This window comes from Ornithodoros turicata, chromosome 2, assembly GCF_037126465.1.
Source record: "Ornithodoros turicata isolate Travis chromosome 2, ASM3712646v1, whole genome shotgun sequence".
In the NCBI taxonomy this organism is placed as follows: Eukaryota; Metazoa; Arthropoda; class Arachnida; order Ixodida; family Argasidae; genus Ornithodoros; species Ornithodoros turicata.
In genome coordinates, this window is record NC_088202.1 from 11742155 (window position 1) to 11756996 (window position 14842).

A 14842-nucleotide genomic window follows, 5' to 3' on the forward strand; every position below is an offset into this window, starting at 1 on the left:
GCGTTCCCTGCTCGCGGTTCACGCGGCATTGGTAAGGGCAACTGTGCTTTACAGCCTTCCTATTCTGCACAGGATATCAACAACTTCATTAAATACGCTTCGGTCCCTGTTTGCTCGAAGCCTTCGTCGATGCCTCGGAGTTCCAAGAATGGCTGAAACACGACAAGTACTGGCTGAAGCTGGTGAGCTCCCGATTGAAGTTCTCCGTGAACGGGAAACGGCTCGGCAGTACCTCCGTTTGCGTGCTCACATTCCCCGCCACCCGCTACTCAGGAAAATTCGATACCGCCCTGGAAGCGACTTCTATCGAGTAGCGCAGAGGACACGCCAGACTCTCACTGGCTTCATAACTAAGGACACTATACCGCCGGAAGCCCCCTGGTCTCTACCGGTACCGCCCACTTTTGTACGCCTCCCAAACCTTCTGCAAAGAAGAGATCAGGTCCCCCCTCAAGTCCTCCGAGCCCATTTTCATGCTCTGGTAGACGAGAAGTTTTCTACGTTTACGGCAGCATATACTGATGGCGCATCCCGAAACAACAAGTCCGCCTCAGCCTTCGTCATTCCATCCGAAGGCGTCGTGCACGGAAGACGCCTTTCACATCCAACCTCCTCCACAGCTGCGGAACTCTATGCCATCCTTTTCTTTCTACAACACATCGCTGATTTTCCACCCCGGGAATGGGCAGTCTTTACAGACTCCAAATCTGCACTTCAAGCAATTGAAACTTCCGGCATACGAGGCCCATCCGCACCCCTAGTCACAGACGTGTTAATGGCTTACCACACTATCTACGCCGCAGGCCACAGGCTAGTTCTTCAGTGGGTTCCAGCCCATTGTGGTGTCGTGGGGAACGAGCAGGCCGACAGCGCCGCAGAAGCAGCACTCTCGTCTCGGAACCGGACCCGTATTGTTCTGCTCAGAGGAGACCGCCGTTCAATTCTGCGACGTCTAGTGACACCCCTGGCTTCCCGCCAACGGACAACCGACATTCTTCCCCCCTCTATGTTGAACAGAGTTGATCCCACGCTCGCTTTCCGCACGAAACACATCTCGTCAGGATGCTGCATTAATCCACCGCATGCGCCTCGATGTGACCTTTACAGCTCAGTGGCGTTACCGCTTGAGACAAATTGATTCTCCCACCTGCTGCCACTGTGGTGCTCTTGAGGATCTGGAGCACATTCTTCTTCCTTGCCCTCACTACGAACCTTCCCGAACCACACTCTCCGAGTCTCTTCGTCAGCTGGACTCTCGCCCTTTCTCCCTACCGAAATTGCTTGGTCCCTGGCCCAATCCAGCCCAGCAACGCTCTGCGCTCAAAGGTCTTCTGACATTTCTGGACACCATCGGACTTCGATCGTTATTGTAAAGGGGCACGTTATTTTATTCCCCCCATTCCACCAAGCACTGGGGTAGAGTATCGCCTGTTGCGATGAAACTCCCCACTCTCCAAGGCCGAAAATAAAGTTGTTGTTGTTGTTAGGATCATGGGGTTTGAACCCCGTATCTTGTTCCCCTGTTGCACCCTGAGAGGTCGGGTTTGATAAAACGGCTTCCACACCGGCACTCGAAATGGCCAAATGGCCAATTTCGTCAACTTCGGGGCTTAATATCATTTGATATAAAAATAATATTAAAGATGTCCTAAACTAATTTTGTAATATGTATATGTGAAAGTAAGATCACGGTGTTTAAACCCCGTCCGTTGTTCCCCTGTGCACCCTGAGAGGTCGCGTTTGACAAAATCGCTTCCAAAACGGCACTCGAAATGGCAAAGTGGCGAATTTCGTCAACTTCGGGGCTTAATATCATTGGATATAAAAATAATATTAAAGATGTGCTAAGCTGATTCTGTAGTATGTATATGTGAAAGTAAGATCACGAGGTTTGACCCCCTTATCTTGTTCCCCTGTTGCACCGTGAGAGGTCGGGTTTGACAAAATGGCTTCCGAAACGGCACTCGAAATGGCCAAATGGCTAATTTCGTCAACTTCGGGGCTTAATATCATTCGATATAAAAATAATATTAAAGATGTCCTAAGCTGATATTATAATATGTATACGTGAAAGTAAGATCACGGGGTTAGAACCCCGTATCTACCCCTGTTGCTTCCTGAGAGCTGGCGTTTGACAAAATCGCTTCCAAAACGGCCAAATGGCGAATTTCATCAAGTTCGGGGCTTAATATCATTTGATATAACGATGATAATAAAGATATTCTAAGCTGATTATGTAATGTAATGTATATGTGTATGTATATGTGAAAGTACGATCACGGGCTTTGAACCCCGTACCTTGTTCTCCTGTTGCACCCTGGAAGGTCGCGTTTGACAAAATCACTTCCAAAACGGCACTCGAAATGGACACTTTTATCAAGTTGTATAGTTTAATATAAAAGCGATATAAAATACAAAACGGTATCATTTGTATATTACTCACTGAAAATAAAGTTGTCTGTTCTGTCAGCCACTTCGAGTTCTGGAAAAAATGACCGTTCTCGTTTCGAACTCCTTCAGACCGGCCGTACAGTCTCAGCGCATGCGTATTACGATGATACTGGGACTTAGTCCGTCGAGCGCCTCGGAGGGGAACCCTGTCTGAGTCGCAACTTTGAAGGCCCTGGGTGCATCAGGATTAACACTCACACATCGTGCCGTGGTTGGTATGTGGCCTGGAGGACGTACTGAACCAAAATAGGCGATGACATTTGCAGAATTTGACTGCCTTTGTCGAAAAATCGTAGTCTAAACATGGGCGATGTGCAAAAATCGGCGGAATCCCCATAGGCGCAATGCATTAAAATTCATTTGGCCAGGGTGCACTAGGCTTACATTCTGCTGGTGCCTTTCATGTCTCCAGGGGTTCCTTACATGGTGTTCTTCTCTACTAGGCGATGACATCTTAAAAATTTTATTCTGTTTTGCTGTTAATTGGCATAAACGCTGTCTCCCATTGAATTAACATCCTGTAAGGCAGCTTCCCGCATAGCGGCTGAGTATAGTGACGGAGTGCGCCGGCGGGGGGGTGACCGCGAATTTTGGGATTGTGAAACAACTTTTTGCACTAATATTTTTTCTTTCATGCAATGACGCATCGCAGACAGGACACGATACATATCCTCAATTTATGTGCCGTTTGTGCATAATGACGCTACGGGACAAGTGCAACTGTTTTGCCGATTCTTGACTTTGTTGATTTCACGCTCGGGGTAGGTAAGATATTTTCCAATGTCATATCGATCAATGCAGGCGACGCAGCGCGACGCCACGCCATCATAAAAATTCTGAGTTCGAGCACTTCCGTAATAGTGTATTCTGCGTTAGAAGAAGAAGACAAAAAAGTATCTGCCATGCGATTTAGTGTGTACATGCTTCCATGTCACGGGAGGAGGCAATAATATACTTACAGTAATTATGTAGTGCGTGACGTTTTTCGGATCCTGCGCGACAGAAATAGAAAAGATGGAACTGGTGCCCATGTGATCGGCCTTCGTGTACATCTTCGCGATGATGTCGCTGAAGAACAGAAAGAATTCTTCTTCCTCTCGTAGTGGCCAGTTGCGTTCAAGAGTCGACGCAACTTGTGCCTTCAGCATCTGCAACGCTGTTTCACTAGAAAGGCCTGGAATCAAGGGGAAAGCTATTAGATGAGAATAGACCGGAGCTTAGTACCAGCCAGGTTGCCTTCTATGGACACGTTGTTTCGATATTACAAGGGCGATGGTACACCTGTACAACCGGCTATGGCAATATGTGGAGGGTGATTGGAGTGAAGGCTGTAATTGTGTAAATAAATATCGATGACTTAGCTGAGCGACATGCCGCACAGCTAAGTATGGCGGTGTTGGAGCGCCCAGTACATCTGGCCGCCGTGGCCAAAAGCGTCCTGACAAAGTCGTTAAAGATAGGAGGTGGCTTGGAAGTGCAATGAAATAGGAAGAACGTTATATCATCAGGTTTCGCACCACCGAAAACGCGAATCCGCTAGAAATTTACCGCTAAATCCACTAAATTACTAAGGTAGTACGGTTTTCCATGCATGACTCGGAAGCAATTTCAGTGAACCCTCGTTATTATGACCGTGGTCGTTCCCGAAAATTTTGGTCATAATGCGGAATTGTCATTTAAACGGGGGGGGGGGATTTGCAGAGGTTTCACTGCATTGTTCCCCAGGAGTATGGTCGTAAAGCGCGTATGTCAGATTATCGGGGGTCATATTAACGAGGGTTCACTGTACACGAGTGGGCTAACAAATTCGAGAGTGCTGTAAGCAGCATCGTGTACGCTCTCTGTGGCTGTCAAGCGCACCGAGTTGCTACTCGGGAGACAATTGCGAAACTTTAAACAGACGACAATTTTGCGTTTGAGTCCTGCAAAACAAAACAACGTCGCCGGATGAACGATTTGCGTCGTCTACGTCAGTAATTTGCGGCTCTTTATTATCAATAATCATCAGCCTCCACGTACCACTTATTCGGGGTTACCGCTTTAAGAATATCCTGTGTCGCTTCATACTGAAGCATTTACATGTGGCCATCCCTGGCAGTATCAGTGTGTTCTGGAATCTCGTCGTCGACTTTGTCACACAGGAGATCTTTGTTATGAACGCATTAAGTGTAGTTTACACTGATGCATCTCTGTGTAGATCCAGTGCGGACACGGTTTTTGTACAACAGACTGTTCAGACTCATGCGTTTCCGGCACGCACGATGCTTGCGTTTGAACCACGAGATATCAGTGGTCCTGGTCAAACTAAGTGGATTTGAATTACTCGCTGATACCTATATGCCGCCCAATAAAGATATGAAAATGTTATCTTTGTAACCACAAAACAGGTATTCACAATAATCTAGGTAAATTATTGTTTGTTAGCACGCTTTTCAACCTGCTTTGCACATTTCTTTTCGCAGGATATTTTACAAAACGAATTTTCTTTGTGTGTCTTTTGTGATTAGCTTCAGAGTGTGCTGTGTATTATGCATGCCTCTAATACTCGAAGTCCCACGGGCCTTTGCTGAGCTCTACGAGAGGTTTTTGTTCCTGACACCATCACTTTGCGGAAATAAATAAATAAACAAATAAATAAATAACGCGTCTCGCCAAGCGCTTCACAGTCATACACAGCGCCGGTACGCCTGGGCAAGGCATCTTCGCATTGCAGCCGCATGGCTTTGTTTCTCCGACACCGCAAGGAGTTCCGTATGGTTCGACTCGTGCGATTTCTTGCGTACCGAGTCCGCATTGGTACGTCATGACAGCTGAACCGCGCCGCATCCCTAACGCGCGAAAACGTAACAAATGGTGTAACAAGGCGTTATCCTGACATGCGGTACGATATACAATTACATTCACGGTGCGATTAATCATAGACATCGATGTGTCGAAGTGTCGTAGCCCCTTTAACGATGCGACGCACACAGCAAGGATACTCACTGCTGTTCGCACACAACTGGTAAGCCGCAACAACTTTGTCCGATATATTTTGTTGTTGAGGCATCTTGTACGGACTCTGCTCGAAGATATCTGTGAATGAAATAAATAAATAGAGTGGCGTTATTACCGCGTGATGTTAGCTAGAGCCATTAGTGCTACATCATAACAACAATAACTTAATAAAGTTGTTGATGATGATTATGATTGGGGAGTTTCATCGACAGGGGTGCTATCCCATGAAATGGAGAGCGTACGAGAGAGTGAATTGCTTTATACTCGACATAACGCTCAAGGAAAAAATAACAAAGAATACTGGAGAACAAATTAGTGAAAGGAACAAATCAACCCGTACGCAGTACGACTTCATTATCTCGAACATTACATGTTACACGTGTAACTGCGTTCGCATTAAACGTATAATTTATTGTCACTGCTCCCGTCTTCTTCAGTCTATGGTGGTTCAGTGCTCATTACCATTTCCCCCCCAGCGCTTCCTATTCGCAGTAGTGACCTCTTCTACTTTAGTACTACAATAGCCTTCAGTATTACCTTTGAGATCTTGGAGGAGCTGAATCCTTAGTATATCAAACTGCCCATAGCGAGCACGGTCATCCGGTATGGGGTGACTTCTCTCCCAGTTGCGGCAAGTAAAACTGTAGAAGTCGTCACAGGGGTCTACAGCCTCGTCCATTGCCGCCAAGATTATCGAAGCTGGAAAGAAACCGTTAGTGAATATCCCCTTTTCCTGATGTTTTCGTCTACTGCAGGATACAGTCCAAAGAAAATTTGAAGCAGTACGCTCCCGCGGCCCTTTGTGAACCGCGCTATCTCATGAATGACAACAGTTTAAAGTGGATGACTACAACCCGTTTTCATTACATGAGATGTCGGTTCAAAGTAAAGAAACAGAGCACTCAAAGAAAGCAGCCACTGACAAAGTTAGCCAGCTGTAGGGCTCGAACCCACGTCGTCTGGATTTCCGCTCTAGGGCTCTACCAACTGAGCTACGCTAACCAGGTGAGGAGATCGTCGTTACCATCATCTCTATTTCAGATTGTGAAAACCGTCCTCTTTCGAGAACGTATGTTTTGTGAATCATGGCCGCCAGTTCTACGCTTTCTGTTGTGCCGTCAGTCAATACTTCAGTCGGAGCGAAGATATCGCTTCCGCATAAAGTTCCACTCCGGAAAAAAAAAGTAATATCTATTTTATTTCGTATTTGAAATCAAACTCGTTCAAGGACCCAGTATAAAATACAACTGCCGTCAGTGCATCTTAAGTGTTTCCCCCACGAAAGTCCGAAATAACACTCAAAACCTCATAGTTTCAGATTCTCCAAAAGCGGATGACGTCCGCGCGGTCGCGTCCGTCTCAAAATAAAAAAAAAATATAAAAAAACGCACGCACATTCCCGGCCTCCATCTCCGCACCACGTTGAAAAGGTGTCTATGAGGACCTCGGCAACAACCAACGAGAGGACGCTTTAACTCGCTTGGCCATGCCGCTGGTCGGAGGTTTCGTCGGTAGTGGCATACGGACTACTATACCGGGTGTTTCACGAATATCCCCCCGCTGAGTAATTCGTGAACAGGTGGCGCCATCGAAGAGATTTCTTTTTGGTAAAAATCCTTGGGACATCAGCTATGAACTCAGTAGGGAGCGGCTCATTTGTATACGCTCACTAATTAAATAAACATCCTAACTTTTAAGTTTTACTTCGCACGCTTACGGAACCTCTGTTTTACGCATCGGGACCTTCAGCGAAAAATATTGCAAGAAAAAAACCGCGTCGACACTTAGTGATTTTTTCGAGTAATTAATCGGTTTCGGTTTACATATTTCTTGCGCGGAGCAGTGCACAAATGCGTCCTTTGGATCAGCTATCCGGCTGTCAATTTCGTGTTCATCCGCCTGGTTGATACACGGGGGTGACGGAAGATAAGGAACAACCGCAGGAGGTGCTTTACTTGGAATTACTTAATTGCTCGGAAAAATCACTAAGTGTCGCCGCGTTTTTTTCCTTGCAATATTTTTATGACGTGTTGAAGTGGCGTTTGTATGTTTTGCGAGCGAAATCAATAAATCGTTACCCATCGTAACGAATGTATTTCCAAAGACAACAAGATGGATAAACACAGTACACCGTCATCTTCATGCTGCTCTGCGAACCAACGGGAACAGGAATTGACAAAAACGAAACCACTCGCCATTCCATGCTCTTGTCTGTCGAGTTTCGTGATAGTAAAGCGACGAACTAACGACTGCACACAAGCAGGTGATGTAATGGGAAAACATTCACTGCTTATTTGTTTAACGAATACATTTCAGACACGCACCTAGTACACCAAATTCAGATAGCAAGTGATGAATTTAGGAAAACGAGCGCGTCAAGGTTACTGGAATGAAGCAGCCAACGGAAGGCAACGCCTTCCACGACCAACGGATAGCAGCTCCCTTGTGGTCACGCTTCCTTCCAGGGGGGTCACGAGTTCGACCCCCCTGATTTATCGAGGCAGGCAGCACAAGAGCAATCCAGTTGTCCAATCGAATCTGAGAAATGCGCGCATGCCGTCTGTTACGCTAGCTCCTTCGAACAAAGAAGCGAACTGAGAGTTTATTGGAGGAACGCAACGGCCAGAACGCACAACTGTGAACAGGGCGACGTGTGCGAAAGTGGTAGCCCGTTCTGTGTTTCGCACGTAAGCAGCTGCGCGCACGCGTAAACGCAGCAATGTGAACCACTTCGTACCGCAACGTCGTTACAACTACGTACCTCTTTCCTGGCACGCGGATGAATTGCACACATCCACCGACCCAAGAAAGCTCGGTTTCTCCAACCCTCCTGAAATCAACAGAGAACAGACATATAAATAAGTGTGCTCCCATGATTCTCAGCAGCTGGCAACCCAGGCCACAGTCATGATTTAGGTATTGTTGTTGTTATTCAGCAGCTAGCTGGTTCCATAAAACGTTGATCCAATCCAACAAATTCGTCTCTGTAAAGTTTTGGGTATCGAATTTCGAGAGACCCAGAGGGAGTGGCAGCATATACCCGTGTGTGGACGATCGGTAGTTGTTCTGTATTTGTAGGGAGGCATGAGCATGCATGTTATCGGGGTATTAGGAGCAGGTTTCGCGTTCTTGTGCAAAATGTTTTTGTTTAACAAGTTTTATTTGTTGTTCGGTTCGTAACAAGACATACGTCACATTATGTGGTTATACATCATCTTTGCATCAGCAAGAGACATGAGTCGAGAATGTGATACAAGGAGACACGGTGGGGTCTATCACTTTGCTGTGCTTCTTTGTAGGAATGGCTTCCCTGGATTTAACCGCCGAACGACGAGTTAGCCTCAAGCTCCCTTTAGACGAAAAAGAAACATGAGCGCGATAGCTTCATACCACACATTTATTATTGATTACTCAAACAGCGCCATGCTATGCTCAAACGAAATGCAAGTAACAGTACGCGGAATATACGGAACATTTGTAGTTGCGGTATCGTGTGTTGTATGTACATTTCTGTGTTCGCCAGCCCTATAGCACGTCACACAAAAAAATCCCTCATGTACGATAATCCTGAATTTCGAGAAACTCACCGGTGTCTCGTAGAAAGGCGTATGCTGCGAGAGCAACCATGACGAGTGAGAGAGCGGCCAGGACGGAGAGACCAGCCATGAGACCCTTTTCGAGTGAGGACCTCTGACTCCACCACGATTCCCTGAAAACCGTCACTCTTAGTTAAATGTAAATCCATCGCAGCAAAATCAAGTACAGAGCGCACCATAAGCCACTTTTTTGAACACACTGCATGGATAAGGAAAGCCCTATAGACTCTTTTTGGGGTGAGTGAATACTAGCTCGCTTTGTATGCTGGGGTGTCGAAGTCATTCGTGTGCGCGCGTTGAGCCATGGCGGTTGAGCCATTGAGCCATGGTGTGCACGCGTTGAGACGGCACCGTACATCAAGTGACATAATTCGTAAAACGAACCCATCATAAATCGACGGTTGATGTATGTGTGTGTGGTGTGGCTCTATATGTCGCTTTGAAAAAATGGGAAGTGAAAAATGTGATTTCATAGTTTATATTCGTGGTGTCTCACATCACAGGCGTTAACTACCTTCATGAAAATACGCACCAGCACAAAGACACGCGACAAAGCACGGGAGAAAGTCACGCATGAGAACGCGAGTAGATGTAACAGTTCTTTGAATAGTCTGTAGCACAAAAGATATCAATAAAACACACACGTTACACGTTAGCAAAGTTTAGTCCGTCCAACACCAACTCCAAAGTTGCGGAAATATAGTGGAAGAGGATAAGGTGGCAGTCACGTAGAACCGAAAAAAAATAAGTGGACGATCTCGTCCTCAAGAAAACGAATCCTGGTAAAAATAGAATTGACGCCATGAAGGGAACCAGCGGAACCCCCCATGGCCAGGACGGCTTGCGGGCAGTAGTGAGCTGGGAAGCACACTAAAACCGGAGGTCGGAAACAGAGCTAGCTGCGCAAACATCAGTTAACAAAGAGACGAAACCAACAACTGGGGAGGGAGGGAGTGGGGGGGGGGGGGGTTACGGGCGCTTACGTTGGGGGTTGCCATGACGCCATGACGCAAGAGATGGCGCCCGCAAGATCGTTTCCGCAAGGAGTTGAAGCAACTTCAACTTTTCTCCCGCAAGCTCCGTAACCGTAAGCGCACTGTCCAACAGGATGGCAGAAAAGTTCAGATGCCGCGCAAGCGTTTCGTCTCGCTCGTCTCCTTGCGAAGATGGCGAAAACATTGGATGTCTTAGAAGCTCTTATTCTCCTAGTTCAGAAGTTTTCCTGGCTATACAATAGGAAAAGAAGCGACTACAGGGATGCCACGAAAATAGAAAACTCATGGATAACAATTAGCATAGCAGTGGGTCTGTCAGGTGATATCTTCGCTCAATGAATCTGTCCGAAGTAGCGAGTTGTACGTTGCACTGTCGACGATGGCGTTAAGTTAAGAACATTAACAGTTAAGAATATCGTCAATGAATATCTGATTGTCTTCCAAAGCAGCCGGCACCGGGGTGCTCGACGCTGGACACCATGTTACTCTGTGGCTCTATTTCACTTTTCTTCGGAAGGATGGTGCTCTAGGAGGCAGCTCCTCATTGGAGGAACGGAGCGCCGAAACGTAGTAATGTGAACGATGGAGGAACGTAGCCGGCAACGAGATGGGTACTACGTAAGCGCAACCCGTAGCCCGTAAGCGCGAACGTGGCAGTGTGAACCAGCCTTAAGGCAACACGTCAATGTTACACCGTGGTCGGTAGTAAGTTTCACACTTTCTTATTCGCCTTGGTCGCTAGCCATTTAGTGGGCGCTTCGGCGAATCAGCCTAAGCCAGCGTGAAGAAATGGCGCAATATATACAAGGAGGTGACCTAGATTTTTTTTTGGGGGGGGGGGCTTAAGTCCATAAGCCAACCTCGCTACGCACCTGTCCCGCATCATATCTTTAAAAACAAGAAACTGCGGACAGAAAGACCACAGTGCCTTAGAAAGCTCGTTTTTCCCCTGTCTCAAATTTGTGTTTCATGTTACCACGTACCAGATTGCTGTTCTATTGACAAAATTAAAGGGGCACTGTGGCTGTGTCAGAGAACGGAGGCCGTAAAAACGCGTCCCCTGTAAAAGAAAAACAACATAGAATAAAAATCTCGCGGTTAGACCCAACGTGCCGCGTGTTGTTGCGCCCTCGGCGCCCTATTTGTCACGACATAGAGTGACGCGACTATCCATCGCAGCCAATAGGAACAAGCGTAGTGTGGGGCTTAAGCATGCCGCTCTTTCTCCTCCGCGTCTCTGGGGAGAGAGAAAGGTTGGCAATATCGAATAATAATATCACATGTTACAGTCACCCCAGTTGCTCAGAAAAGCTGTCATAATGAAGCTCAACTTGCAGCTTACGCAGGGTAGATATACTCGAAGCAAAATGTACACACAGAGTACAGTTCGTCTAATCTAGCAATACTTCAGCGGGCTGTAACAAGTGAACATCAGAGCTTCCGGACAATTTTATTTACGTACATAGTAAAGCGAACACATTATCTTGTGGCAACTCCGGGGGCTCCAGGATCGCCTCCAGGACGCTTGCGTGGAAAGGTCCACACTTCCCGTATCAATGAATCTTCTTCGCCGCAGCGCACGTGGACACACACCGGTCAGCATTAGGCGCCCATCGGCCCCGCAACATTGACTCCTTCCGTCCGATTGCCCTTACTAGCTGCGTGGGCAAGACGTTGGAACGCATAGTGTTCCGCCGCCTGAGTTGGTACCTCGAGACCGTGCGATTCTTCCCCGAAGTAATGCAAGGCTTTCGGCAGGGTCGGTCGGCGATAGATAATGTTATCGACCTAGTGACTGAGACGCAGCAGGCAAGAGCTGAAGATCGCATGACTGGTGCCGTCTTCCCGGACGTAAAGAAAGCGTACGATAGCGTTTTTCATAGCGCCATCATCGCGACACTGCAAGAAAGTTATCGGAGGCGCTCCCCTTCTTTGGATCCAGGACTTCCTGAGCGACCGCTTTTTGTTTGTTCGGACCACTGAGGGTGACACTGACCCCCACCCTGTTAGCCGAGGCGTTCCTCAAGGAAGTGTGCTCAGCCCCCTGCTCTTCAATGTCATCATGGCCTCTCTTCCTGCCCTGCTGCCCCACCACACGCGCCTCACGCTATATGCCGACGACATCTGCTTATGGACATCTGCCGCTCGCCGCGACACCATTCAGCATCGACTGCAGGGAGGCTTAGATATTATCGTCGCGTTTCTCGCCGACCGCGGTCTCTCCGTTTCACCCAGCAAGACTGTGGCCATGGTGTTCACTCGTCGATCATTCACGAGGTTCCCGCTCGTCATTGAAGGTTCACCACTGCCATTTGTCCCGTACTGCAAGTACCTGGGCGTGGTACTCGACCGTGACCTTTCCTGGTCTCGCCACATTAAGGCTCTTATAACCAAGATCAACAGTTACGTGGCGGTTCTTCGTTGCCTCGCTGGTTTGCGATGGGGCCCATCCTTCCCTGACCTCCGCCGTGTCCACCAATCCCTCGTGCTGGGTTCTCTCCGGTATAGCCTTCCCATCCTGCACGGTATCAGCCGAAGCAGAAATCGAGATCTCCTCTTTAGCCAAGCCAGGAGCCTCCGCGTCTGCTTGGGAGTCCCTTCGACCACCGAGACATACTCTGTCATAGCCGAGGCACGTGAACCGTCGATCGATGTCCTGCGGGACGGGGCAACCCTCAGTGTTCTCGCACGGTACCTTACTCGGCACCCTCTCCACTACCTTCGCCACGTCGACGAAGACTGCCCAGCCTCTGACTTCGGTCGTGCTCTCGGTCGCCTCAAAGGGTCCGTCCCTGCACAGTTCTCCCTGCCCTTGCACGCCCCTGCGATGTGGACGCTTGCAAGACCCGAGACCTGTTCCACTATTCCCGGCCTCCAGAGGAAGAACGATGTGCCTGTGACAGTAGCCCGCCAGCTCGCGCTCGAGCATCTCAGTTCGGCCTATCCTCTGAGCCGCGCCATCTATACTGATGGATCGGTAGCGAATGAGTCATCTGCAGCGGCCTACTACGTCTCGCAGGAAAACCGTGACCTCGCCCTCCGACTTCCCTACACAGTGTCCTCCATGGATGCGGAAGTGCTCGGACTGCTGGCCGCTCTGCGGTATATCGCTGAATCTGTGCCTGATGCGTGGGTCGTCCTCACAGACAGCAAGGCGTCGTTGGCGCTCCTGTCCACATACCACCCGAGTCTCGTGAGCGATCTGCGTACCATGGTACTTCAGGAGTACGCCCAGCTCTCCTCGGTCGGCCACCGTATCTGCCTTCAGTGGGTACCCGGGCATACAGGGCTACACGGAAACACATGTGCTGACGCGGCTGCGAGACGCGCCGCGCTTGACGCGGCCACGCCGGTGCCCCTACTACCGCTCCCGTTGTCTGCGTGCCGCCTGCTTATACGGCGTCTCTGCGGCGACGGCACCCGCCAGTTTCTTGTAGACGCTATCCGGCCTAATGCGTTCCTGCAGTCCATCGACCCCTCACTGGAGTTTGTCATCGGCTGCCGCTGTACCTGCGAGGAGGAGACCCTTCTACATCGTCTCCGGGTGAACGTTGCCCTCACCCGTTCACTCCTGTTCAAAATGGGCCGCGTCTCATCTCCCACTTGCCCCTGCTGCGGTGTAGAAGACGATATTTCTCATCAGCTCCTCCACTGTCAGCGTCACCACCATCATCGGGCCGTGCTCTGGCAACATCTCTCAGAGCTTGGGTGCACGGACGGACGGACAGCCGTTTCTCTCGCAACAGTCCTTGGCCCTGTGCAGCGAGCTAACCAGTGGAGAGTCACAAAAGCGGTGCTCCGCTTTCTGCGTAACACGGGTCTCCTGGGCTCCCTGTGAGCCCTGTGTTTCTCTCTCGGCCCAGTGGGCAGTCACCACAGCGCTCCTCCTTCGAACCTTGTCAACGCCTTGTGATTGTGTGACTGTGTGTGTGACTTTTCAGTTATAGTTTTGTGTTTTAGTTTAGTTTTTCTTTTCCTTTTCTTTTCTTCTTTTTCTATCTTCTTTTCCTTTTCTTCTCTTCTTTTTCTTTCTTCTTTCCCCCCTCTTTTCTTCTCTTCTCTTCTTTTTCTTTCTTCTTTTCCTTTTCTTCTCTTCTTTCTCTTTCTTCTTTTCCTTTTCTTTTCATTTCTTCTCCTTTCCTTTTCCTTTGCTTTCTTCTTCTCCTTTTCTTCCCGTTTCTTTTCTTATTTTTCTTTTCTTCCCCTTTTCTCCTTCTTTCTTCCCCTTTTCTTTTCTTATTTTTCTTTCCTTCCCCTTCCCTTTTTGTTTGGAATAGCAAGCCGACCTTCGTCTGGCTGACCTTTCCTCTCTTTTTCATTCCGCACTGTGCCGACATTCTTCGTCCTCTCACTGATACGCTGCGCAATTCTGGGAGTGCGGCAAAGCCTTTCCACCTCTCTCCCGAGGCTCTGGACGCATTTGTACGGGCCAAGACCGCCTTGGCCGATGCCGCCCTACTGGTACATCCTGATCCTTCGGCCGACCTCCGCCTCATGGTCGACGCATCAACCCATGCCGTCGGAGCCGTGCTCCAACAATATTCCCCATCCGGTTGGTGCCCACTGGCCTTCTTTTCCCAGAGACTCAAGCCCTCGGAAGAAAAGTACAGCACGTTCAGTCGAGAGCTCCTGGCCATCTATTACGCGCTTAAACACTTTCACCATTTCCTCGACGGGCAGACCTTCCACGTGCTCACAGACCACAAGCCTCTGACCTTTGCGTTCAAGTCTAACCGTGCTGCGTACTCCTCTGCCGACCTTCGTCACCTGTGCTACATCTCTGAGTACACCACGGACATTCGC

At 48.7% G+C, this 14842-nt stretch overlaps 1 protein-coding gene across 4 annotated transcripts in view; it reads right to left on the bottom strand.

Annotated features, from left to right (window-relative positions):
• The window catches only part of LOC135385201 (neprilysin-1-like), a 142235-nt gene that overhangs the window by 59400 nt on the left and 67993 nt on the right, over positions 1 to 14842 (bottom strand). For all 4 annotated transcript variants that reach the window (XM_064614398.1, XM_064614397.1, XM_064614400.1 and 1 more), the window contains 5 exons: positions 9036 to 9157; positions 8210 to 8278; positions 5986 to 6147; positions 5437 to 5526; positions 3411 to 3625 (listed from right to left, as the gene is read on the bottom strand). In XM_064614398.1, coding sequence (XP_064470468.1) covers positions 3411 to 3625; positions 5437 to 5526; positions 5986 to 6147; positions 8210 to 8278; positions 9036 to 9157 — 658 coding nt within the window. The remainder of the gene's footprint in view (positions 1 to 3410; positions 3626 to 5436; positions 5527 to 5985; positions 6148 to 8209; positions 8279 to 9035; positions 9158 to 14842) is intronic.